The sequence below is a fragment of the Scardinius erythrophthalmus genome (assembly GCF_964197995.2).
Source record: "Scardinius erythrophthalmus genome assembly, chromosome: 5".
Taxonomy (NCBI): Eukaryota; Metazoa; Chordata; class Actinopteri; order Cypriniformes; family Leuciscidae; genus Scardinius; species Scardinius erythrophthalmus.
In genome coordinates this window covers 18,990,569-19,016,100 of record NC_138225.1, presented here as the reverse complement: position 1 = coordinate 19,016,100, position 25,532 = coordinate 18,990,569, and the positions used below count along the sequence as shown (strand labels likewise).

The following is a 25,532-nucleotide window of genomic DNA, read 5'->3' as shown; positions in this document are numbered from 1 at the left end:
CTCACCATTTGATTTGTTTTTGTCTCAACATTTGTCATTTACTTCCATATAGTCAGGGTATTGAATATGTGCTTCACTTATGAACTGCAATTTTTAGATGCTCTGTTATTAGAGGTTTGCTTTGAATAGTTAGACTGAGAATATAGAATATACTGAGAAATAGTAAACGGCTCCCCATTCTCCAACTTTAATTTGCTTTATTTTACTGTATTCAGTAACACTGCTTCAGTGTTCTGTGGAAGAACAACAGTTTAATGAAAGTTGTAAAATATTCAGTGCGCTTGCCACTGAGAGATTTATGTTCCTCTTTATACTTCGTTTCATTGTAAACTTGCATCTGGAATCTTAATTTGTATGAATAACTGCTTGTGTCTCTCCTCAATCATGACAGGATGACACTGAACCCTACTTCATCGGAATATTTTGCTTCGAGGCCGGGATCAAGATTATCGCTCTAGGCTTTGCTTTTCATAAAGGCTCCTACCTCCGCAATGGGTGGAATGTTATGGATTTTGTTGTTGTGTTGACGGGGTAAGTTCAAATATTCTTCAAATTGCGACTCACTGAATGGTTACTGAATGGTTTTTATATAAATGACAAACCTTAAACCAAAGGAAAGCAGTATTTATCAAGCATATGGCCATGGTCTGTGACATGACAATTGTTTTGTCGTTTTAAAGGAGAACTCCGGTCAATTTTAACATTGAGCTCATTTTTTTGTAAATTTGGAGTGCTGTCAATACAGAGAAGAACGACAAAAATCGGTGTTGCCTACACCGTGTTATCCTCTTTTTAAAATTTGCACCCTGTTGACTTCAATGGGGCAAGTTTTAAACCTGCTTTTAGCCTCTTAACATCCTTGATGTGTCATTACAAGTGCACAGCCATGTGAGTGATTCCTTCAGTGTGAACACGAGTGAATCTGACTGCAGTAGATGTGAAAGATATTAATAAAAATTATGTTATTTAAGCCAGCGCACATACCTGTATTTACATCCTGTTTTCGGTCGAAGTCCATAGTAATCGATTGTCGAGTTCACATGCATAGGTTTAGTTACCTATGATCACGCGTGTGAACTCGACAATCGATTACTATGGACTTTGACCGAAAACAGGAAGTAAATACAGGTATGTGCGCTGGCTGATATAACATCATATTTATTAATATCTTTCACATCTACTGCAGTCAGATTCACCCGTGATCACTCTGAAGGAATCACTCACATTAGCTGTGCACTTGTAATGACACATCAAGGATGTTAAGAGGCTAAAATCTGGTTTAAATCTTGCCCCATTGAAGTCAACAGGGTGCAAATTTTAAAAAGAGGATAACACGGTGTAGGCAACACCGATTTTTGTCGTTGTTCTCTGTATTGACAGCACTCCAAATGTACAAAAAAATGAGCTCAATGTTAAAATTGACCGGAGTTCTCCTTTAATCAGAGCCGATCAGCCCTATACGCACACTACGCAAGTTGCGTCGGGCCCCGCAAATTACTCATGGCCCCGCCTCCCCCTCGTGTCAAAGCGCGTCAATGAAAGTTGACAACATCGATGAGAAAATTAAGCGGAACTATCTTTCTGGTCACGAAAAGAGAGAAAGAAAAAAAAAAAAAAAAAATACACCATGAGCGTGAATTGCGGGAACTGCAATCAGGCAGACTTGTGTTCTCTCCTCTCCACGTTTGATGTCAGCAAAGAACAGTAAAGTTAAGTTGATGTGCTTTAGTCTGTCTGTCTGTCTAACCCTGCTGGGCAGTGCATCTTTTGCTCTTTCTGTGTCTTGCTTGCTAATGCCGGCCGCTTCCAGGGCTGTTCTGTGACTTTGTGCCTGACAAAAAAAAGTGAGAGTGAAATACAACTATTTTTTACGTTTGATAAACGACAAAGGGCAACGGTGTTTGTTTATAAACTGCCGCTCGGAAAGATAACCGTGTCGCGCGTTAACGAAATGAAACTTGCACTTTCCAGCAGAAACATCTGTGGGGACCAGTACAATAAGGGCGTGATGTCACTCCTCATTATAGGTGCACATACTTTTAAAACAAGTCTCCAAGTCAGTTTAGTTACAACTCTGCAATAAAGCAAGATGGAAAGAAATGTATTGACGTTGACTATTGATTTATAGGCTATATTGCATTTAAAATATTGACTGGCTGGACATACTGGTCAATATGGATGCACATCCCTCAGTAAATAATAACCATCAAGTATCAAGTATTGCTTTTATCATTTAAAACACAGTGACATGCTATGGCAAGCCATTTTAGCTTTTATTCACTCACAGGATGCATTTTTGATATCAATAATTAAATTTGTACTATTTAAAATGTGAATTCTTGATATTAAGAATGACATTTTCTAGTAACAATGTCTATTTTTGATATACATTACATTTTCATTAGTACTATTTAAAGGAGTGGGAGCACTGGGGTGTCAGGTGTGACTGTGTGGCAATGGCAAATGGTTTACATGGCTCATGGGTCAGGTATGGGGCCTCCTTAACAGAATTTTGCTTAGGGCCCCAGGGAGGTCAGGATCGGCTCTGGTTTTAATGCTGTCGTTGACAAAAACCTCAGTGGAACTGAGTGGAGAAGCAAATTGGTCTGCTTGGCCCTTGCACAGGCAGTGTAGCGGAGGTCCTGTACATAGATAAATTATGTTTGGGAATCTAGCCTGCAGTCAGACCAGGGGTCTGTATGCACGGGGTCTGGCTTGCGCTCCAATATTACAACCGGGCTGGTACTTTAGAGGTGTAATGGGGTGTAGAGGGAGATACTTCATATCCAGCAAGGAATACAGCGGGGACATTCTGATCCTTATTTATAGCAGTTATACTCTGGTGTAGATGATTGCTACTGTCTGCATCGTATTTGCCTAGAGATATTGCTCTATTCGTTTTGGTTGTTTTTGAAGTGTTTCTGGAATGGATTTGCATTGTTAGATGGTTTTGTGAGAAGCAACATAGGAATTTCAATACCAGGATCCAGCTTTATTTGTTCCTGGTACTATTGAACTTACATGGTGATTATTGTATTACAGTTATTTAGTTGCAGTGCATTTGCATTTCAAATATTTGAAGAAAAGTCATATCACGAGGTATTTTCTAATACAGGGATAGTGCAGTGCTATTTTCACTAGGTATTAGTTAAAGGAGAACTCCGGTCAATTTTAACATTGAGCTAATTTTTTTGTAAATTTGGAGTGCTGTCAGTACAGAGAACAACGACAAAAATCGGTGTTGCCTACACCGTGTTATCCTCTTTTTAAAATTTGCACCCTGTTGACTTCAATGGGGCAAGTTTTAAACCTGCTTTTAGCCTCTTAACATCCTTGATGTGTCAATACAAGTGCACAGCCATGTGAGTGATTCCTGCAGAGTGAACACGAGTGAATCTGACTGCAGTAGATGTGAAAGATACGAATAAAAATGATGTTAATTCAGCCAGCGCAAATACCTGTATTTACTTCCTGTTTTCGGTCGAAGTGCACAGTAGTCGATTGTCGAGTTCACGCGCATAGGTTTAGTTACCTATGATCACGCGCGTGAACTCGACAATCGACTACTGTGGACTTCGACCGAAAACAGGATGTAAATCGTCAGATTCACCCGTGTTAACTCTAAAGGAATCACTCACATGGCTGTGCACTTGTAATGACACATCAAGGATGTTAAGAGGCTAAAAGCAGGTTTAAAACTTGCCCCATTGAAGTCAACAGGGTGCAAATTTTAAAAAGAGGATAACACTGACAGCACTCCAAATTTACAAAAAAATGAGCTCAATGTTAAAATTGACTGGAGTTCTCCTTTAAATTATTGGTTAGTAGCAGGTTTATGGGGGTTATGCGCATAAACTTCTGTATTCTGTAAAACAGGTCGAATAGCTTCCAGTTCAGGTCTTTTGTATGTGCTTCTTTAGAGCCGTTTTACTCAATATGCCTTCGAAGGAGTGAGCAAAGATGAGCATAAACGAAGTCCATTGCATAAGCAAATTGATATCTAGCAGTTTTTTTCTTCTTCTCGCTAACATTTAGATATTTAAATTAAACAGAACGGCAACAATAAAAAGACCTAGCTCAGTTAGCTGATTACCTTAAAAGTGTAGTCGCCCTCAGTTTGCACTGCCATTAACACTTTCTCCGACAAGCGGATGCAGTGAGACCTGTTTTCTTGTTTGTCCACATAAAGCCTATTATAGTAAACTAGAACTAAAACCATAAAAACAGTTCCATTACCTGAAATTAAATACATGTTAACTGAAATAAAATAAAAATATAAAAAACATTTTATTTCAGCTAATTGGCAAGGCAGCAATTCTCATTTTCATTTAGTTTAAAGGGGACCTATTATGTTTTTCTTCTTCTTTTTTTTACGTTTTCAAGTGTGTGTGATGTTTAAACATGAAAAATGTCTGCAAAGTTACAAAGTCCACTTTAAATGGAGTTATTCTCTATATCAGTAAGCTCTGTTTCTGAACTCCTTGAAACGCCTCGATTGTAGTCTTGAGTTTTCTTCCGGGAACGTACCTTCACAGTATTCCTCATTGATTACCGCCCAAGGCATATGTAAAAAAAAAAAAAAAAAAGAAGCCTGGTTGAGTTGCTTGAGCAGTGTGTTGAAACTCACATTTATGGTAAAAGGGGTGTGACATTTCCGAAACATGATCGTAGCGGTTGACCAATCACAACACACTGATCCAGCCACCCAATCAGAGCACATTGTGCTCTGCAAAAATGTATAATATATGAGAAATAAATTTTTTGAACATTCAAGCATGAAAACTTATTCTAGTGGACCCCAAACTCAAGACTTTGTAAAAGAACATAATATGGCCTCTTTAACTTAACCTGCTAAAGTAACTAAAACTGAAATAAAAATTTATGAAAAATAATATATAAACATATTTAAAAAAAAAAAACGAATAAAAAGACAAAAACACACAGCAAAATTACTAAAACTTTCAAATCAAAATGAAAATGGAAAATATGAATAAAAACTATAATAGTATCTCAATGGAGGACCACCAGCAGACTCATTTTATATTGAAGGAAGAGGTAATGTCATTTTTAAATGGACAACATGACTGGCTCCACTGCACTGGTTGACGGGCCTCAGGGATGTGCGCTCATCCTGGGGCATTGTGCCGTGACGGGCATGGTGTTACACTGATGCTGGTCCCTGTATAGTTACTGGCACCACTAGGGAGTGTCCTGCCTTTCTCTGCCTAATGGCAGGGAGATTTGTTTTGTCCATCCACAGAGGCTTACGTCAGCCCATCACCTCTCTGCAATAAACAGATTTAGTGGAAGCAGTTCTGTTCCTGCAGCGGAAGAGGCTGTGCAGAAAGCCCCGGGATATAGAGCTGTCTATTTGCCTCTGGACATCTGAGGCAGCCAGTGGAGTTTATTTATAACAGACATAAAGAAGTCACATTATAACAGCGTGTCTCTTAAACTAGACATTAATATCACTTAATATTTACAGTATATGTGTGAATTTGATATTTGCAAAAGGTGAATATATATTTATATGTGTATAAAATATATATATAAATAAATAACTTGCTTTATATATATCATCGAATAAAACCATGTATATAATATGGTGGCTTTATTTTATATACATCTATACATTTATTATACATCTAAAACTTATACTAGTATCCACAAATATATATTTATAATATACTTATTGTTGTTTTTACTAATAAATAAAAATTATATATATAATATTCACTCTGTTAACCTATTTCCTTAGTATTTTATTGGTGGAAGTCAATTGATTAAGCAGTCTCTGTCACCTTTAGTACAGGAGGGTCCATCACCAGATCATAATATGTCTGGCAAGAAATGGATTTGCTTCATTAAACTGGGGCAAGATGGTATAATGGTAATAATCACAATCAGAGCATACCCTGAAATGGTCTGCAGTTTAGCGGTTCAGGAGTATGATCAGTCTCAGTCAAGACTTATTGATCCATGTTTCAATCCCAGACTGCTGTTCGATTATCAGTGTATGCTATAAATCACGTATGTATGAGATTGTATATGTATATTATGAGATGCTTCTTCAGATGGCATCCTTTGTATGGTTTTCCTGATTGAACTTCAGGGATTTGTCGTATAGTATTCAATGTTTTTTAGCCTCCACAATCGAGCACCCTTTGTCAATTTTTGCTTTTTAGGCTCAATGAGCTTGTGTGGGCGGGGCTGTCTTGTGCGACACTAGAGAAATAGAAACGACTGACAAAATGTTGCGTTTGTTGTGGATTTAATTCAATTCAATTCCTTTTATTGTCATTGCATATATTATACAATGAAATTAATTAGCAGACCTTACGGTGCATCCACACATAACAACACAACAACAATAATGAAGACACCATAAATGTAACACACTACAATACAGAAACTTGACAGTTTCATGTAAAGATATTGCACATTATCATGGAGCATATATCTTCTGGATAGGACTTGGTGTCAGTTTAATGTTAACTGCAAATTAGTCATTGTAATTTCATAGGTTATTCTTACATCATTTTTGTTTTATTACACTCAGGATTGTTTCACAGGAAATAATAGGGTCCTATCAGTACGGTTTATAATATAAAAATAAAAATTATGTAATAAATTTCTTTTAATAATAATGATAATAAAATGAGTAGTATTTCCCTCCTTTATCCAGTCTCACAGCTCTAATGTTCCTCCAGTAAGATCTTTGGACTTGCTAATAAGAGAATATATCTGACTCTCTGGGTTCACATCTCGATCAATACTGTATTGAACCGAACAGTTAGGGAATGGCTTTGCTACACCACTCTTCTTTATGGCTGTGTGTTCGAGCGGCGCACTCCTTCTCTCCCTCTCTCCTCGTTCCAACCAGCTTTAGTGGGTGAGGGGTGTGGTGATGGCCAGGGATCATGCTGCTGTTGATGCTGCGATGAACCGAATGGCCGCTGGGGTTCCCTGCTCAGATCAGTCGCTCTTAATGAGCTGCTTGGGTTCCCTGGAGGACCATTATGTTCGCAGCCTTGTGTTTCTCTGGGCTCCCGTAGAAAAGGATCCTGAGGAGGGCTTTGAATATTATGTAGAGGAAATGTATTGCATTTGGATAAATTTGTTGCTCAAACTCAAATTTGAGTCGCCAGATGAACATTAGTGACAAATGCAAATGTTTACACAACATTAATTTTTTCATTATGCTGTTACTGGCTTGGTTATACAATTGCTACACGGTTACCCAAATTTATTTGGAACAATGTGAGCACAGTTTGTTGTTGTCAACTAGGCCTTTAATAAGCCATATTGAACAATTTATATTATATTAATATAATGAGCTGCCGTTTAAGAAAAATGTAAGAACAGTATAAGATAACATTAAAGGTCAAACCGAAATGCACAAAATGAAAACGCTGCATTTAAGGATGGACTATGAATGCTTGAGAGTCCGAAACTAGCTGGTAGTTTAATGCCTTTTTTTCATGAAATATATGTGCTTACTTTATATTTGACTCCTCCATCTGTTAAGGGTTGTGTAGGTGGTATGGAATATTCTGCTGCTTCTAACACAACGTCAGGAAACAAGCTGAAGTTTTAAACACCATCTTTCCAGAGCTTTTGCTTTTGCTTCGTCCTATTTGATCACTGCAGTCTGGGGAGTAATTGAGTCATGTTCCCTCGAAAAATGTTAATATTCCTATTACTGGAGCTCTGTCTTCTTTTTTCGTTCTATAATCTAGTTCTAACTCCCTATGTGTACCCAACTGTATGTTGTAAAGATGTTGTATATGTATTGATCCCTTTTACTGCATTGAGTCTTCACTGTGTCTATTCCACCTTCCTGTTAAAGAAATTTAGATTTTGCAGTAGTTGCACCTCTTAAAGCAATATCCTGATTCGCTCTCTCTTGATTCTCCGAGAGTAGATTGGGTGTCTGTGGTTGCCACAGAGGACCTTTACCTGTCAATATTGGTGTGTTCCTGTGAGTGACTGAAGCAATTTGCTTGGAGGTAGATGCAGTATTTTAGACATTCTGGGTGTTGCAATCCTCCCTTGATGTTGGCCTATACACGCGGATATCATTAATTGATGAGGACAGTGTCAAATGCTTTGAGTTTGTCAGTGTCTAAAACAAGGTGATGAGCTCATTTGTGAGTGATCTCTGTGTGGATTCTCTCTGCTCTACGTATGTATCATGTTGTGATCTATTTGATGGCATAGAGGAAAGTGAGTTCTGTGCATATTTTAGCACATCGACCAGGTCAAGAGGTGTGGGATCAAACGATTCGGAACTTTTCATTGAAGCTGAGCATATTGAATCAAGTCTCCCAATGTTGATACATTTCCTTCATCTCTGGCAATGTTTAAACAAGAGATTAGGGTTGTCATGATACCATTTTTCTGATGTCAATGCCAGTGAAATTCCTTTATCCTCAATAAGAATGTTGATTTTTTTTTTTACGGGGCCCTGCACATCATGACATGCAGACAACAATATGTATATTGTGGTCATGCATTAAGAATTGGTTCTCTCCTTTTAGTAAATTGTGACCACTATTTACTAATTCATTCATTTGTTTTTTATATCGTGGCCACGAATTAAGAATTTGTTCACACAACTTAATTTATTCCCTTGTTTTATTAAATCGTGGCCACATTGATTTTACTAAAACGATAGAACAAATTAGCTGTCACAGTCTGGTTGTAATGAAGCGCACAACAAAGGAGTAAGGACAAAACAGTCTCTATTAAATCCACAACGTAAATACGCAGGAGATCATAGGAGTAATATAAACGCAACCACATAAGCACTGACGTTAATACTGACCATAATAACAGACATGAGAACGAAGGAAACTCAGGGCTTACATACATACAGGCGTAATTAACATAACTAGGAGCTTGTGAGAACTCATCGAAAAACAAGGAGAGAAACTAGCAAAGGGAACACAGATGGAGAGACCAGGGTGATGATGGTGGGATGATCCATGAGCAGGAGTAGCCTGGCAGGGACCCAGAGAGCAGCCGGGATAATGGCCCACGGTAGAGTTGAGGGAGGGAGGAGCCATTGTGGAGACTTGGCTGACAATGGAACGATGGACGATGGAGCCGATGGAAGAGGAGACCAGGGTGCAGATGGAGAGCTGATGAGGCTGGGCAACATCGATGGTCCTGGAGGCTGAGCCGCAGTGATGAGCGTCCGAGGTGGAGCTAGGGTGCCAGAGGACTGCAGTGGAGCTGGTGTGACTGAGGACCCAGGTGGAGCCGGAGGTAAGGCGGAGCCAGACGTATTATACCAGGGAGGAGCTGACGTGAACCAGCGGAGGCGGGGCCGACGGGCTGGCTGGCTTTGGAAGAGGAGGCGGGAGAGGGAGGGATCTCTGGAGAAACAGGAGACTTTGAGATGGGCAAGAAACTGTGAAGACCCAGAAGACTTGAAGCTGGGTGGAACCAGCAGAGACACAGGATACTTGGAGCTGGGCAGGACCAGCGGGAATGGGATAATCAGGGAAACATCCTCTTCCAAATCATAACAAAAATTAGTAGAGACCAGCTGCAGCTCACCCTTAGCAAAGAGTTCCTTCCATGCCCTCGTACTCCACGAGCTGTCCCACGACGACGCACAGTGTTGCCGGCTCGCGCACCTTGCCAGACTCTCTGTGGGGCTCGGGCTCCTGGGCGATGGTTGGCTCAGTCCTCTTCTCTGGCGCTGACTCGTGCATCATGGCTGACTCAGGCTTTCCGTCTACGGTGGGCTCTGGCATCATGTCCGTGCAGTGTGTGGGCGGTGGCTGGATGGCCTCTGGGGCTGGTGATGTCATCCTCAGCGGAGCAGATGGTGAAAGCCGATCCCTTATTCACCTGCACCCACTCCACATGTGCGGCGAAATTCCCCCAAGGACCGTTCACTTGGAGGCGTGCCCTGGACCAAGTGGTGGGTTAGGCACACCGTATCTAAAAAGTCCCTTGTGTGGTCCTCCAGTGAATGGTTCTTCTGCTTGAGGCAGAACAACTGAACCACAGGTAAATCCATTGTAAGGGGGAAAAGAAAAAAACGCAGCTAAAACAATCTATTCTCGGTCCGGTATTCTGTCACGGTGGGTTGTAGGGAAGTGTACGACAAAGGAGTAAGGAAACAGTCTTTTTTAAATCCACAACTGAAAAACATAGGAGATTGTTAATATCGATGATATCAGAATAGTTAATACTGACGATACCGGACATTAGAATGAAGGAAACTCAGGCCTAAGTTATTAACATAACTTAATGTAATGTAAGGAACACGTGAGAACGCAATCAAAAACCAAGGGGACAAACTAGCAAAGGGAACACAGGCAAAACAGGAACAGAACACATAGAAACGAAACCAAAACAGAAAATAACAGAGCATACGTTAGTAAAACGTGCTGACATATTAGGAAGTCATGGAAATGAATTGTTAATTTGTGGCCATGATATACATTATTTTTTCCTGCGTGTCATGTGTGGGGCTCCATAATTTTTGATACCTCAGCATACTATTATGCTAAGAAACATGTTCTTATTTAAATAGTTACAATTAATTATATTATTAAATATTTGATATAACTAGATGTACCGCATCGCGGTACAAAATATGACCGCCGCTCAGGCCTGCACTGGCTTTCCACAAAAATAAATGACGTGGAGTAATTTGGCTGTATTGCGTGTTTATGTATATACCTAAATAAAGTAATAGTATGTGCATGTCTGTCTGTGTGTGTGTGTGTGTATGTGTGTGTGTTTGTGTATGTGTGTGTCTGTCTGTCTGTGTGTGTGTGTGTGTGTGTGTCTGTGCGTGTATGTATGTGTGCGTACATGTGTGCGTGTGTGTGTTTGTGTGTGTGTGTCTGTGCATGTGGATTTGTATGTGTGTGTGTCTGTGCGTGTGGATGTCAGTATGTGTGCATGCTTGCGTTTGTTTGTATTCCTGCATGTGTGTGTGTGACAGTATCATCCTAAACCAGCAACCCTTCGCTCAACAGCACCATCTACAGGCCGATGAGTGTACAGTCACTAAATGTGCACATAAATGAATTTATTTTATACCCCCCCATGGATGAAATTCTACAAAACTTAGCAGAGGATACCCCCAGAGGATGTCAAGTTAATCATACACATGAAATATGGTGCAGTTCTGAACATCTCCACTGAAGATAGGGGCGATTAAAGCAGAATAATATTGCATTTTCATTTTTTATGGGAGGGGCGCAAATCACAAATGAGTGATTATGGGCTAGGTTGATGTGGGCCCTTAAGAGCAACATACCATAAAAATTTCTTCACCCTCGGTGCCACGGTTCAGGTAGTTATTTAGGAAAACTGCATTTTTTTGGGTTTGGGGGGGCCCAGCGCCGGGGGGGGGGGGTGGCCCCCGGGGACCAAACGATTTTTTTCCGTAGAAGTCTAGTGGGGCTACATGCCCACCAAATTTCATGTTCCCCGGTGTTTCGGTGTCCCTGGTATCGTTGACGAAAAATTTACGGGGGCCCCAGCGCAGGGGGGGGAAGTGGCCCCCGGGGACCAAACGAAATTTTTCCGTAAAAGTCTAGTAGACCAACATACCATAAAAATTTCTTCATCCTCGGTGCCACGGTTCAGGTAGTTATTTAGGAAAAACTGCATTTTTTTGGGTTTGGGGGGGCCCAGCGCGGGGGAGGAGTGGCCCCCGGGGACCAAACGAAATTTTTCCGTAGAAGTGTAGTGGGGCTACATGCCCACCAAATTTCATGTTCCCCGGTGCTTCGGTGTCCCTGGTATCGTTGACGAAAAATTTACGGGGGCCCCAGCGCGGGGGGGGGGGAGTGGCCCCCGGGGACCAAACGAAATTTTTCCGTAAAAGTCTAGTAGACCAACATACCATAAAAATTTCTTCATCCTCGGTGCCACGGTTCAGGTAGTTATTTAGGAAAAACTGCATTTTTTTGGTTTTGGGGGGGCCCAGCGCGGGGGGGGGAGTGGCCCCCGGGGACCAAACGAAATTTTTCCGTAGAAGTCTAGTGGGGCTACATGGCCCACCAAATTTCATGTTCCCCGGTGCTTCGGTGTCCCTGGTATCGTTGACGAAAAATTTACGGGGGCCCCAGCGCGGGGGGGAAAGTGGCCCCCGGGGGCCAAACAAAATTTTTCCGTAAAAGTCTAGTAGACCAACATACCATAAAAATGTCTTCATCCTCTGTGCCACGGTTCAGGTAGTTATTTAGGAAAAACTGCATTTTTTTGGGTTTGGGGGGGCCCAGCGCGGGGGGGGAGTGGCCCCCGGGGACCAAACGAAATTTTTCCTTAGAAGTCTAGTGGGGCTACATGCCCACCAAATTTCATGTTCCCCGGTGCTTCGGTGTCCCTGGTATCGTTGACGAAAAATTTACGGGGGCCCCAGCGCGGGGGGGGAAGTGGCCTCCGGGGACCAAACGAAATTTTTCCGTAAAAGTCTAGTAGACCAACATACCATAAAAATTTCTTCATCCTCGGTGCCACGGTTCAGGTAGTTATTTAGGAAAAACTGAATTTTTTTTGGGTTTGGGGGGGCCCAGCGCGGGGGGGGAGTGGCCCCCGGGGACCAAACGAAATTTTTCCGTAGAAGTCTAGTGGGGCTACATGCCCACCAAATTTCATGTTCCCCGGTGCTTCGGTGTCCCTGGTATCGTTGACGAAAAATTTACGGGGGCCCCAGCGCGGGGGGGGAAGTGGCCCCCGGGGACCAAACGAAATTTTTCCGTAAAAGTCTAGTAGACCAACATACCATAAAAATTTCTTCATCCTCGGTGCCACGGTTCAGGTAGTTATTTAGGAAAAACTGAATTTTTTTTGGGTTTGGGGGGGCCCAGCGCGGGGGGGGAGTGGCCCCCGGGGACCAAACGAAATTTTTCCTTAGAAGTCTAGTGGGGCTACATGCCCACCAAATTTCATGTTCCCCGGTGCTTCGGTGTCTCTGGTATCGTTGACGAAAAATTTACGGGGGCCCCAGCGCGGGGGGGGAAGTGGTCCCCGGGGACCAAACGAAATTTTTCCGTAAAAGTCTAGTAGACCAACATACCATAAAAATTTCTTCATCCTCGGTGCCACGGTTCAGGTAGTTATTTAGGAAAAACTGCATTTTTTTGGGTTTGGGGGGGCCCAGCGCGGGGGGGGGGAGTGGCCCCCGGGGACCAAACGAAATTTTTCCTTAGAAGTCTAGTGGGGCTACATGCCCACCAAATTTCATGTTCCCCGGTGCTTCGGTGTCCCTGGTATCGTTGACGAAAAATTTACGGGGGCCCCAGCGCGGGGGGGGGGGGGAAGTGGCCCCCGGGGACCAAACGAAATTTTTCCGTAAAAGTCTAGTAGACCAACATACCATAAAAATTTCTTCATCCTCGGTGCCACGGTTCAGGTAGTTATTTAGGAAAAACTGCATTTTTTTGGGTTTGGGGGGGCCCAGCGCGGGGGGGGGAGTGGCCCCCGGGGACCAAACGAAATTTTTCCTTAGAAGTCTAGTGGGGCTACATGCCCACCAAATTTCATGTTCCCCGGTGCTTCGGTGTCCCTGGTATCGTTGACGAAAAATTTACGGGGGCCCCAGCGCGGGGGGGGAAGTGGTCCCCGGGGACCAAACGAAATTTTTCCGTAAAAGTCTAGTAGACCAACATACTATAAAAATTTCTTCATCCTCGGTGCCACGGTTCAGGTAGTTATTTAGGAAAAACTGCATTTTTTTGGGTTTGGGGGGGCCCAGCGCGGGGGGGTGGAGTGGCCCCCGGGGACCAAACGAAATTTTTCCTTAGAAGTCTAGTGGGGCTACATGCCCACCAAATTTCATGTTCCCCGGTGCTTCGGTGTCCCTGGTATCGTTGACGAAAAATTTACGGGGGCCCCAGCGCGGGGGGGGGGGGAAGTGGCCCCCGGGGACCAAACGAAATTTTTCCGTAAAAGTCTAGTAGACCAACATACCATAAAAATTTCTTCATCCTCGGTGCCACGGTTCAGGTAGTTATTTAGGAAAAACTGAATTTTTTTTGGGTTTGGGGGGGCCCAGCGCGGGGGGGGAGTGGCCCCCGGGGACCAAACGAAATTTTTCCTTAGAAGTCTAGTGGGGCTACATGCCCACCAAATTTCATGTTCCCCGGTGCTTCGGTGTCTCTGGTATCGTTGACGAAAAATTTACGGGGGCCCCAGCGCGGGGGGGGAAGTGGTCCCCGGGGACCAAACGAAATTTTTCCGTAAAAGTCTAGTAGACCAACATACCATAAAAATTTCTTCATCCTCGGTGCCACGGTTCAGGTAGTTATTTAGGAAAAACTGCATTTTTTTGGGTTTGGGGGGGCCCAGCGCGGGGGGGGGGGAGTGGCCCCCGGGGACCAAACGAAATTTTTCCTTAGAAGTCTAGTGGGGCTACATGCCCACCAAATTTCATGTTCCCCGGTGCTTCGGTGTCCCTGGTATCGTTGACGAAAAATTTACGGGGGCCCCAGCGCGGGGGGGGGGGGGGGAAGTGGCCCCCGGGGACCAAACGAAATTTTTCCGTAAAAGTCTAGTAGACCAACATACCATAAAAATTTCTTCATCCTCGGTGCCACGGTTCAGGTAGTTATTTAGGAAAAACTGCATTTTTTTGGGTTTGGGGGGGCCCAGCGCGGGGGGGGGAGTGGCCCCCGGGGACCAAACGAAATTTTTCCTTAGAAGTCTAGTGGGGCTACATGCCCACCAAATTTCATGTTCCCCGGTGCTTCGGTGTCCCTGGTATCGTTGACGAAAAATTTACGGGGGCCCCAGCGCGGGGGGGGAAGTGGTCCCCGGGGACCAAACGAAATTTTTCCGTAAAAGTCTAGTAGACCAACATACTATAAAAATTTCTTCATCCTCGGTGCCACGGTTCAGGTAGTTATTTAGGAAAAACTGAATTTTTTTGGGTTTGGGGGGGCCCAGCGCGGGGGGGTGGAGTGGCCCCCGGGGACCAAACGAAATTTTTCCTTAGAAGTCTAGTGGGGCTACATGCCCACCAAATTTCATGTTCCCCGGTGCTTCGGTGTCCCTGGTATCGTTGACGAAAAATTTACGGGGGCCCCAGCGCGGGGGGGGGGGGAAGTGGCCCCCGGGGACCAAACGAAATTTTTCCGTAAAAGTCTAGTAGACCAACATACCATAAAAATTTCTTCATCCTCGGTGCCACGGTTCAGGTAGTTATTTAGGAAAAACTGCATTTTTTTGGGTTTGGGGGGCCCAGCGCGGGGGGGGAGTGGCCCCCGGGGACCAAACGAAATTTTTCCTTAGAAGTCTAGTGGGGCTACATGCCCACCAAATTTCATGTTCCCCGGTGCTTCGGTGTCCCTGGTATCGTTGACGAAAAATTCAGTAAGGTGACAAAAAAAAAAAAAAAAAACTTTGGCTACGCTAGCGGCGGTCATAATAAATATTCAATATCAAATATGACTTTCTTCTAAGGAACATAAACACATCATTGGAGCCCATTGACTTGCATATAGTCAATACAAGAAATTACAAAACATCTTGAATTCTCTGCAGAAGGGTGAATAAATGATGACAGAATTTTAATATTTTTAAATATCAAATATCCGCAGTAGATACGGCAGCTTCAGTTTATGTGCATTCAGTCCTTTGTGAAAAAAGATATCAATAAATGCATCTTTACCGGTGTGATTCAGCAGCCGTGCACAACACAATGTTTTGTTCGGAGGGGTTTGCCTGTGAAAAACCTTTGAGGTTTAAGCTGAGAGCAGTTGAAGAGGCTCATAGACGTTCTATCGCTGCCTCCTGTTGAGGTGTTGAGGCACATCACTGAGACGCTGTGGGGGGTTTCAGTCTGACAAGTGTCGGTGTGTTTTGAGTGAGAGCAGGGCTTTAGGTTTGCAGGGAGGGGTTTAGATTAAATATCTACCAATTAGCAGAGCTCTTTCTCTCTCACTCTCTCCATAGCACCTGCACTGCTACTAGCATCTCAGGCAGGTTTCCCTTTTTTATTTTCACAGCTAACTCCTCATTCGCAGGAGCACATGCAGTTTTTTCTCTTGAAGGAATCGCCAAGCATGGGTTTTGGTTTACTTTAACAAAACCTGCCACTAAGGCACTTTCCATAAAGAAATGATTGTTTTTCTGTTTATCAAGATTTTTGCTGGTCTGTAGGGTATTTCAGAACATCTGAACAAGTATAAATCACTTTTAGCCTGTTTTGGCTTTTTGAAAGTCAATAATGACAAATATATCATGTCCCAAACCAGTTCAGCGCAAATTCCACCCTGCAGCTAATTTCATTGTTTAAGGTTAGGGTGTAGGGTTAGGGGTTAGTGTTTGCTGTAGCATTGTGTAGGCAATCAGCACTGTGATTGACATGACCAATAAAATCTTTAGAATTGGCTGCGGGGTGGAGTTTGCACTGAAAATATCACGCTGTTTAAGATAATTAGTTAAGCCTATAAATGCTCCTATTAATGTAAAGATTGAACCCGTAAGATTTAGGAAAGTCTCCTGTAAATAAGGGCTATTGTATCTGGAATTTGCGTTTGTTAAGATGTATGTTGGTTTAGAGGGCTCATGTTTATTTTTTTATTGTAAGTTCAGTCTCATATTTATTTTTTGGAGCTGTTGCCTATTTTTATTGACGAACAGTGAAAAGCGACAGGAAATTATAGGTTGAGAGACATGGAATTGATTTGGGATACAAGGCTCAATGTGTCTGAAGCACATGCATTAACAACTCTGACCACCTCATATTTCTACAGATTTTTCATGCAGATCTGATTTTTATTTATTATTTTAATTATTTCAATAAGACACCATGAAATCAAAATTGGGGTTTCATGCCTCCTTATCTATTAGCTTTGAAGACATAAGTCTGCATCCTTCTAAAAGTTGACAAAATTGACTTTTAGCAGATATAACTTCCCTTTTATAAAAGGAAATGCATTAACCCAGGAAATAAGTTATTTCATGGATCTTTAAGATTGTTATTGTGCTGAACTTTTGAGCTGTTGTTGCAGGTGGGGAATATTTATTGTTAATGATGAAGACTCATTACTCATTCTTTGAGGCAAGTCCTTGGCCTGTAAGATCACACAGACAGCTATGATAAGACTTTTAGCAATACTTCAGCAGTGATGTTTTATCAGGGTAGGCCGACCTCTTTACATAACTCTGTGACCTGAGACATAAAGCCAGGGAAGAATTAATTCTGTAGTCTCTTCTGTTTTCAGTTGTCCTCGGCTCACCTCACCGTGTCTGTTTGCTCTTGTGTAACAGTATGTGTGTGTGCATGTAAAATGAACTTCCAGACTCTATTCTTCTCCTGCATTTATTCTGATATCGCTGTGAAATCTGTTGATTTGGGGGAGCAGTTGGAGATATCAGCTGTCATTTAATTCTAAACAGTGAGCAGCGAATGACCCAGTCAAATATTTAAAAGCGGCTCTGTCTCATAAAGAAACGCAAACAATATTTCAGAGCCTGTCAGTCTCTTTGAACAGGCTATAATTTGTCTATTTCATGAGGTCTATTTCATCACATTCTCTCCCGAGTCACATGGGTCTCTAATAGAGGCATTGTCTGTTTACACACACGGATGTACTGTAGTAACAGGACTGCTGTTTGCTTTAGATAGAGCCATTGTATGACCTTTGTGACTCAGCTCTTCCTTATAGTGAAACAAACAAATACACTGATATAAAAATCAGTAAAGAGACATGAATCATATTCTCTTTAGCTTTAGGTTGGATGGCCTGGCTGTGAAAACGTCGTTTTAGAGAAAGCAGGATCAGCAATTGACTGCATTTTTCCTTTTTTATTGGTCATTAGAATCCCTCCTACGAGCACAGATAGCCATCATGAAAATGGCTTTTATTAGAAGTTACGATTTATTACCTGCTCAGTATCCAATAATTTTTTTTCCCTGAAATGAGACGCAGGGCATCATATTTCAGCGTAACACCATGTCCTAACCAGACACATTGTGACAAGTTTCCAGCACCAAGTGATTTAAGTTAGAGCTGAAATTGTTTCTGTTCTGAGCTGCATATTTAATTTAAGTGGAAAATCTGAATATTTGGCTAAATGTATTCATAATAAATCTGCGATTCCCCCCATGTGTTCAGGAGAACAAAATCTGGGGACAAATCTGGGGAAATTGGTGCAAAATAGTGAGACAGAAGTCTCATGGTTTCTTGTCTGACATCAAATTATTCAGTCACTTGACTATTTTTGGATGCACATCTAGGAATTTATTCAGGAAATGTGTTTCCATTGTAGTTTATGTACATCTTCTCTTGAATAAACAATTTAGGGTATGTATGTTCTATTTAATCCCCCCATGTTATTTTCCATGAGATTATGTATCTTTTGCATTTTTCATGCAAAATGTATATATTAATAAATTACAATTCAAAAGTGTCTTATTCTAACCAAGACTGCATTTATTTGATCTAAAATACAGTTAAAAACAGTAATATTATTACAGTTTAAATTAAATGTTTTCTATATCAATGTATTTTAAAATGTAATTTATTCCTGTGACAGCAAAGCTGAATTTCATCACTCTACTCCAGTCTTCAGTGTCATATGATCGTTCAGAAATAATTTTAATATGTTCTTCTCAAGAAACATTTCTTATTATTATCAATGTTAAAAAAACATTTGTGCTGCTTAATATTTTTGCATGAAAACCATGATACCTTTTTTCAGTATTCATGAATAGAAAGTTCAAAAGAACAGCATTCATGTGAAATAGAAAACTTTTGTAACATTATAAATGTATTTATTGTTACGTTCGATCAATTGAATGCGTCCTTGCTGAATAAAAGCACTTACTTTTGAACAGTAGTGTATGTGGATGGTTATCAGATAACCTCAAATGTGTATGAAAGTCACTGTACACTTCCTGTACACATCATGAACTATAGATGAGGCTTATTCGCTCTTCCCTGGAGACCCGTGGGGATGATGCGACAGCTACTGGGGTCAGGCAGAGTTTTGTTATGAAATGCTGTGACATTCGGACAGGTGTGTGAGGAAACCCTGCTGGGTGGAGTACCTCTGCAGCGACAGCGTGTCACCTTTCATCACAAACCACAGCGCCTCTGTTCGCTAAACACATCTATACACACATCAAGCTGTGTAAATGTTGAAGACGGTGGCCGCTGATGACGTGGTCCCTGCGGATGCATTATTCAGCATGCCGTGCACGTCCAGTAGCCAGATGTCAGTGTTATTGCAGTGGGTATTTTAAGCAGATCGCCAAGCAAACAAACAAATAAAAATAGCTTTAAGTGTGAATCCTATAGTACTTAATTGGGTGGGTGACAAGGGCTGATGTTTGTCCCCTGATAGCGTCCCATAATCTCTCCTTTCCTCTGGGGTCCTCTTGCTTACTTCTCTCCCAATCTTACATCACTCTCCTCTCTTTTACCTCCTGGAATACTTCTCCTTTTCCCCACAGTCCCTTCTTTCTTTCATCTTCCCCGATTCATTTACTTTCCCTCTTATCATCCATTTCGCAAAAGTGTCTGTTTCTTTCGCATGTCTCACTCCACACGTTCCCATGCTCAGACAGTTAGCAGGAAGTCGAGTTGACGAGAGGAAGCGTTGATGTTTTAATGCTATTAGCTGGCCGTGTTGAGAGAGAGACACTCATTAGTCACTGAATATAAGAACTGACAGCGAGTGCAGTCAGCATCGATTACCTTATTTTGTTACTAGCATGCTTTCCATGGGCATCCATTTCTCTCGCTGACAGAAAGAGTTGGGAGATTTCGGTGCTTTGTGTAATACGTGTCTGTCAATTGCACATATTCAGCGTTGGGTCAAAGCTAAAGTTCAGCTAAATATTTAATTGGGTTTTCAAACTGAAATGTATTTTTATAATATCATTTTTTATATAATTTATATTATCATATACTTAGTATATTTATTATAATCCTTTGCTTTATATAAATAAAATATTAGTATAATTCTTTCATTTAATTATTACTAATTAATATTTATTTTTTAATATGCATAATATAGAATTGGTATATCAAAGAAAATGGGGTCGCTGCATCTTTCTATCCATTTTGGTCTGAATTTTTATTTTACTGTGTGAATACTGTATTTTTTATTTTCTTGTTTTATTCTGATGCTTAAAGTCTTTTTTTCGATTGTTATCACCACAGAATAATCTTGTAAGCTTTGGTACACTGCTGAAGGGATCTGCATTTTAAAATGACTGATCAAAGACCTCCAAAGGGGACAAATTATGTGGCTTCTCGATAGATCATCCAGTGAAAAGTGTTAAATGCTCAATCACTCCTTAATGATAAGATGACCTGAAGTCATGATTAGAGATGTGTTGAGCTGAGTGGTGCTTACACAGAAAAGCTGTTATCTGTAACAAGAGACACATGATGCATTGTGTCTGGCACTCCTCGCATTATCTCCACATGAAGCATTGATCTGTGGTTATTGTCTAAAGAGCTTGTATGCACTCACATTACGCAAAGCTCACAAATGATTAGCCTTTTAGTCGCTTGTTAGATTTCAGTGTTTTTTATTTTAAGGGCTTCCATTTTGTACTTTTTTTTTTTTTAAATCTAACCGTGGCGTCTTGGTTAAATGAGTTTTCCCTCCATGTTTTAATTTGTTCGTGAAGATAAGGAAGCCTTCATTGACACTGTTCAGTTTTGCAGTCACCATATCTAATATTTATATGGCCTACTAAGCTACAAGAGCACTGAGATCTTTGATTGATTCATCTTTTTGATATGGCAACTGGGGTCCTGTGTATCTATCTATCTATCTATCTATCTATCTATCTATCTATCTATCTATCTATCTATCTATCTATCTATCTATCTATCTATCTATCTATCTATCGTTCCATCCATCCATCCATCCATCCATCCATCCATCCATCCATCCATCCATCCATCCATCCATCCATCCATCCATCCATCCATCCATCCATCCATCCATCCATCCATCCATCCATCCATCCATCCATCCATCCATCCATCCATCCATCCATCCATCCATCCATCCATCCATCCAATTCAAATGTCAATTTTGCTTCCTGTTCATTCCCTCACTTCAAATTCTGGAATTGAATTAGAATGTAATTCTGAATGGCGCACAGTCTTGTACAGCCTAGTGCTGGCAATGCCGTGTTCATGTTTTGATTCCCTGAAAAAGCCTTATAGGTTTCTATTGAACACATTGCAAGTTGTTTTGAAAAAGCATTTACCAAATGAACAAATGCAAGTACTAAATATGTGCATTTTTGGCATGCAGCTCAGCCAGTCATATTAGATGACTGAAAATAACTGTTGCAGTTGCATGCTGTAATTTAGTGTCCAGGAGTACAGTTATATCCATGTATTGTCAGATGAATTTCTTTTAAGTCCTTCTGCTTTATATGATTTGTAAGTCTGTCAGTGGTGTCTTCATATAGTGATGTGTTAAATGAGACTGGTTGCTCTGTTGAGCTTGCGTGTCCCCAGCTCCACAGCTCATCTCTGTTTCTCTTTCTTTTTTTCCTTTCTTTCTATCACTCTGTCTGTCATAGTGTTCTAATGAGAGCAGTGGAGACCTTTGTCTCTATGGTGATGAGACTGGTCTCCAGTGAGTGTTTCCTTCTTGCTCAGTGTCTGGAAAAGCCCTACACTCTCTCCCCTGATAGGTCAATACAGCTTCTAAAACAACACTTATTTAATCTTGAGTGGCCAGTTTTATAAGAATGAATCTTATGGCTTCTACTGAGGCTTAAAACAGCTGCTAGACATTGTGATATAGTAGTAATTACAGGAAAAGAAGACACACAGACTTTTGGTATACACATGCAATGCAGTCACTCCCTCCTGTCTAGAAAGCGCATGTTAGCTCCAGGATAAGTCATGCATGTTTCATTTATGTCTCTGGATTTGGACAAGGAAAAGAAAAGGACCAAGAAGATGCAGCTATATTCGAATCTGCTCCGCTGTGAGCCGTGCTCTACAATTACAGAGTAGAGTGCCCTGTGCCAGCCCAGAATAATAGAGCCAAAGTGTTTAATGAACTGTTTGGCTAGCTGGTAAAATGAAAAATACACAGCTAGCACTTCTGTATACACGCCTGAGCTGAGAATAATCATTTAGCGCTGTTCCAGGGACACACCAACAACAAGTTTTTGAGCGCCAGACGACTTTTTTTCCCGGTGTGTTCCGCACCGCTGGCTCTAGTCAGACAGTTTAGGGGTTTCTTGCATAAAGTGCAGCATATGTCATTATTACCTTTGTGATTTTTCATTTTTGGGTGAACTGTCCCTTTAAGAATGCCACTGAATTCCTCTATAGATTCAGCCACCAGTACATAATGATTCCAGTGATCTCTTCCTTATCTAATCTGCCTCGCAGGGGAATTGATAGCTCATCTGCGCAGCGGGTTCTGAAGGGTCATTACCGAGGGGTTATGGAATCCATTTACAGATGTGCCATATGTTTTTATTATTGTTGTGATGCTGAGAGGTCTGCTTGCATCTCTGTCCGACCACGGAGAATTAGAGAGATTTCATATTGCATTACAGAGAGACATTCAGTGGCATGAACAAATACTACCTCTCAGATCAGCATTCAACCATTGAAAACTCTTTTTCTAATATTATCATATCATTGTAAATTTCCATCTTTATAATAATTTCTTCACAAGCATTGTTTTTCCGTGCCCCGTCTCCCTCAAATGACTTAATAATTTGTGTGAGAAAGCAATAATACATCCCAGCTACAGACTTTGTATAACAGCTCAATGAAAAACACAGATATATAAGTGTTTGTTCTGTACTGCTCTCAAAAATTGTCACAAAATTGAACAATTATCTCTCACCTCTATAGCAGATACCTAGATTTCATCTGTTTATGCTGATTGCGGTGAAGTAGCAAAGATATTATTTATTCCTTCATGAAGCCTGGTGAATTATAAAGCATTCACGCCAATTTTCTAAAACCGTGCAGTCAAATGCATTAGATCAATTGTAAAATATGCAGCTCTTGCATTTTTTCGGCTTTTCGACTCTTTTAAATTCCTTTTATGTATAGATTTTATTGCTTTGCCCTCGTACCAGATTAATTTTTCAAAACATGACAATCTACAATAAATACACTAACCCTGTTAAAGTAAAATAAACCAGTATTTCACCAAAAGTGCGCTTTTTTTATTTTAAAGTTTTTAGACTCATTATGACCTCACTTGTTCTGCCATTTTTCTCAATTTTCTCCCTAATATTTTTTTTTTAGTTAGTTTACTAGTAAGTAGGTTGTTTTGAGACAACATTATCAGTAAAGAACTTAAAAAAAAAAATATGTAAAGAAAATCAAGGTAAAATAATTTGTGTGCACTTAGAATACAAAACATGCTATCAGAAATTAGCCATAGCAAGAATCAGCGTCGCTTCCATCACAGAATGCTGTTAAGCTCACATAAGCCACACAATTTGTGATGTGATGGAGATTACGCTGTGGTTGAAATATTCATAACATTCAGAAATGTGGCAGAATTATACACTGCATTAGTATTACGCTAATTGAAGATTGTTAGACAAATGAAGCAATTGGAAGTCTGTTAGGGAGGTCTCACAGTCCAAAGGTGCCCATAGTTGAAGAAACAGCTGTAAATGTTCAGATGTATGTCTTGTCAAATGTTTATTATACTGTAGGTGTTGTTTACCTTAAGTACATTGAGAGGGTCTTTGTTTAATTCTCAGGCAGGCTCTTGTATTTGCACTGCTTCTCTGTTTGTGTGGTTCTCTGTCAGCACATTACCTAATGTGGGGCAGAGTGTCTGACCATGTAAAAACTACTGAAGTATTGGAGATAACTTTAAAATAGTACGTAGTACCATCTGGGTGACGTCCTTCGGCCTATAATTAGTGCAGTAGCCTCTCAGATCTTCTGAAGATTGAACAGTGCCCTAAAGGCAGTGTATGAATCTTTAATGTGTTTTGGGTGCAGCTCTTATAATGATTTGACCTTGCTCAAGATTCGAGCAACAGGGTCTGACTGACACGGCTAGTTCTTAGAGATTTCTAGCTGAAAAATTAAGAAAATAATAAACTTTTTAAAACACAAATGAGGCCAAATACAAACGGTGTAAGCAGTTCTTCTCTGAGAGTGTCTTAATACAGACACATGGAACAGATAATACAGTCAACATTTTGTATGCTCATATTTTGGGGAATAACTCAAGACTCAACTGTTATTTATCGTTTATAACTAAATATTCTGATTTATAACTATAATTCAGATTTTATACAAAATTATTCCATTGCAAACCTAGGAAACAATCTGAAATTAGACAATGTTTGCTTGTGACCTCATTATGATGGGTAGTAGCCTAAATAAATACTGAGTCTTTCATTCGAGCAGCTAAGCAAGTTCTAGCATGTTCTACACTCCCAGAGCTCGTAAAGAGCAGCGTGCAGTGCTTTACTTTCGCAGAGTATTATTTTTCAAAGGATTGTGTTTGCCTGAGTGTTGGATTTCCCTGGTGGATGTCTAGAGCGGTCTCATGTCTCAGTGTTGATACAGGTTGAGCCATCCTCAGGTTCGTTCAGAGCCTCAGTGAGACAGCTTGTAAATCAACAGAATTGCAGGGAAAACATTGAGGCGAATTGATACTATGCTGTGTATAAAAGCCAGCATTTTTCACTACTGTTGAGTCAGACTTCTTGGCTGAAAAGAAGAAAAAAGACACTCGAAGAAGATGTGAGAGCAGAAATGCATCTTTCTGCTTTGAGGTTTGATCTAATATATATGTAGGAGTTAACTGTAGTCTGTTGAACAGTCAAAAGTTGGTACTCCAATCTAGTTCTCATATGACTTACTTTCTTTGGTGGAGCACAAAAGTAGATGAATTGGACAATTTCCCAACTGCTCTGTTTATACAACAAAAGCATGTAGTGAACACTAACCAAGTACTGTCAAGTACTGACAATGACAAAAAAGCACCATATAAGTATTCCATATACGTTTTGGTGGCATATTCATAATCTTTAGAAGTCAAAATTGGGATATGAGATAGTTCACCCAAAAAGGAAAATACATTATTTCCTCATACTCAATTTGCTCTAAACCTACATGGAGTTTTTTCTTCTGTTGAACATAAAGAACATAAAGGAAGATATTTTGAAGAATGTTGTTAACCAAACAGTTTCTGGCCCCCACTGATTTACATAGTATTTTTTTCTGTACTATGGAAGTCAATGGGGACCAGCAACTGTTTATACCAACATTCTTTATATCTTACTTTATGTTGAACAGGAGAAAGAGTTTCATGTACGTTAAGAACAAATTGAGGGTGAGGATATAATGACAGAATTTTCATTTTTAGTTGGACTATCTCTTTTGTTATTCACTAATACGTATTCACATTCAAATTTCTTTCAATCATTCATGTTTACATACATTCAAATACGTTGTGTAAAAGTGCCAAATGCTATTGATTTTTGCATGTTTCATAACTAATTATGACTCTCCAATATAGAGAAACAGACTTTCATCATCTGTTCCTCACATAATTTATCAAAAAAC

At 40.8% G+C, this 25,532-nt stretch overlaps 1 protein-coding gene across 1 annotated transcript in view; it reads left to right on the top strand.

The window, feature by feature from the left end:
- The window catches only part of cacna1ba (calcium channel, voltage-dependent, N type, alpha 1B subunit, a), a gene marked incomplete at its 5' end in the record, with an annotated part of 113,269 nt that overhangs the window by 2,633 nt on the left and 85,104 nt on the right, over nucleotides 1-25,532 (top strand). The window contains one exon of the mRNA XM_081364570.1: nucleotides 392-531. Coding sequence (XP_081220696.1) covers nucleotides 392-531 — 140 coding nt within the window. The remainder of the gene's footprint in view (nucleotides 1-391; nucleotides 532-25,532) is intronic.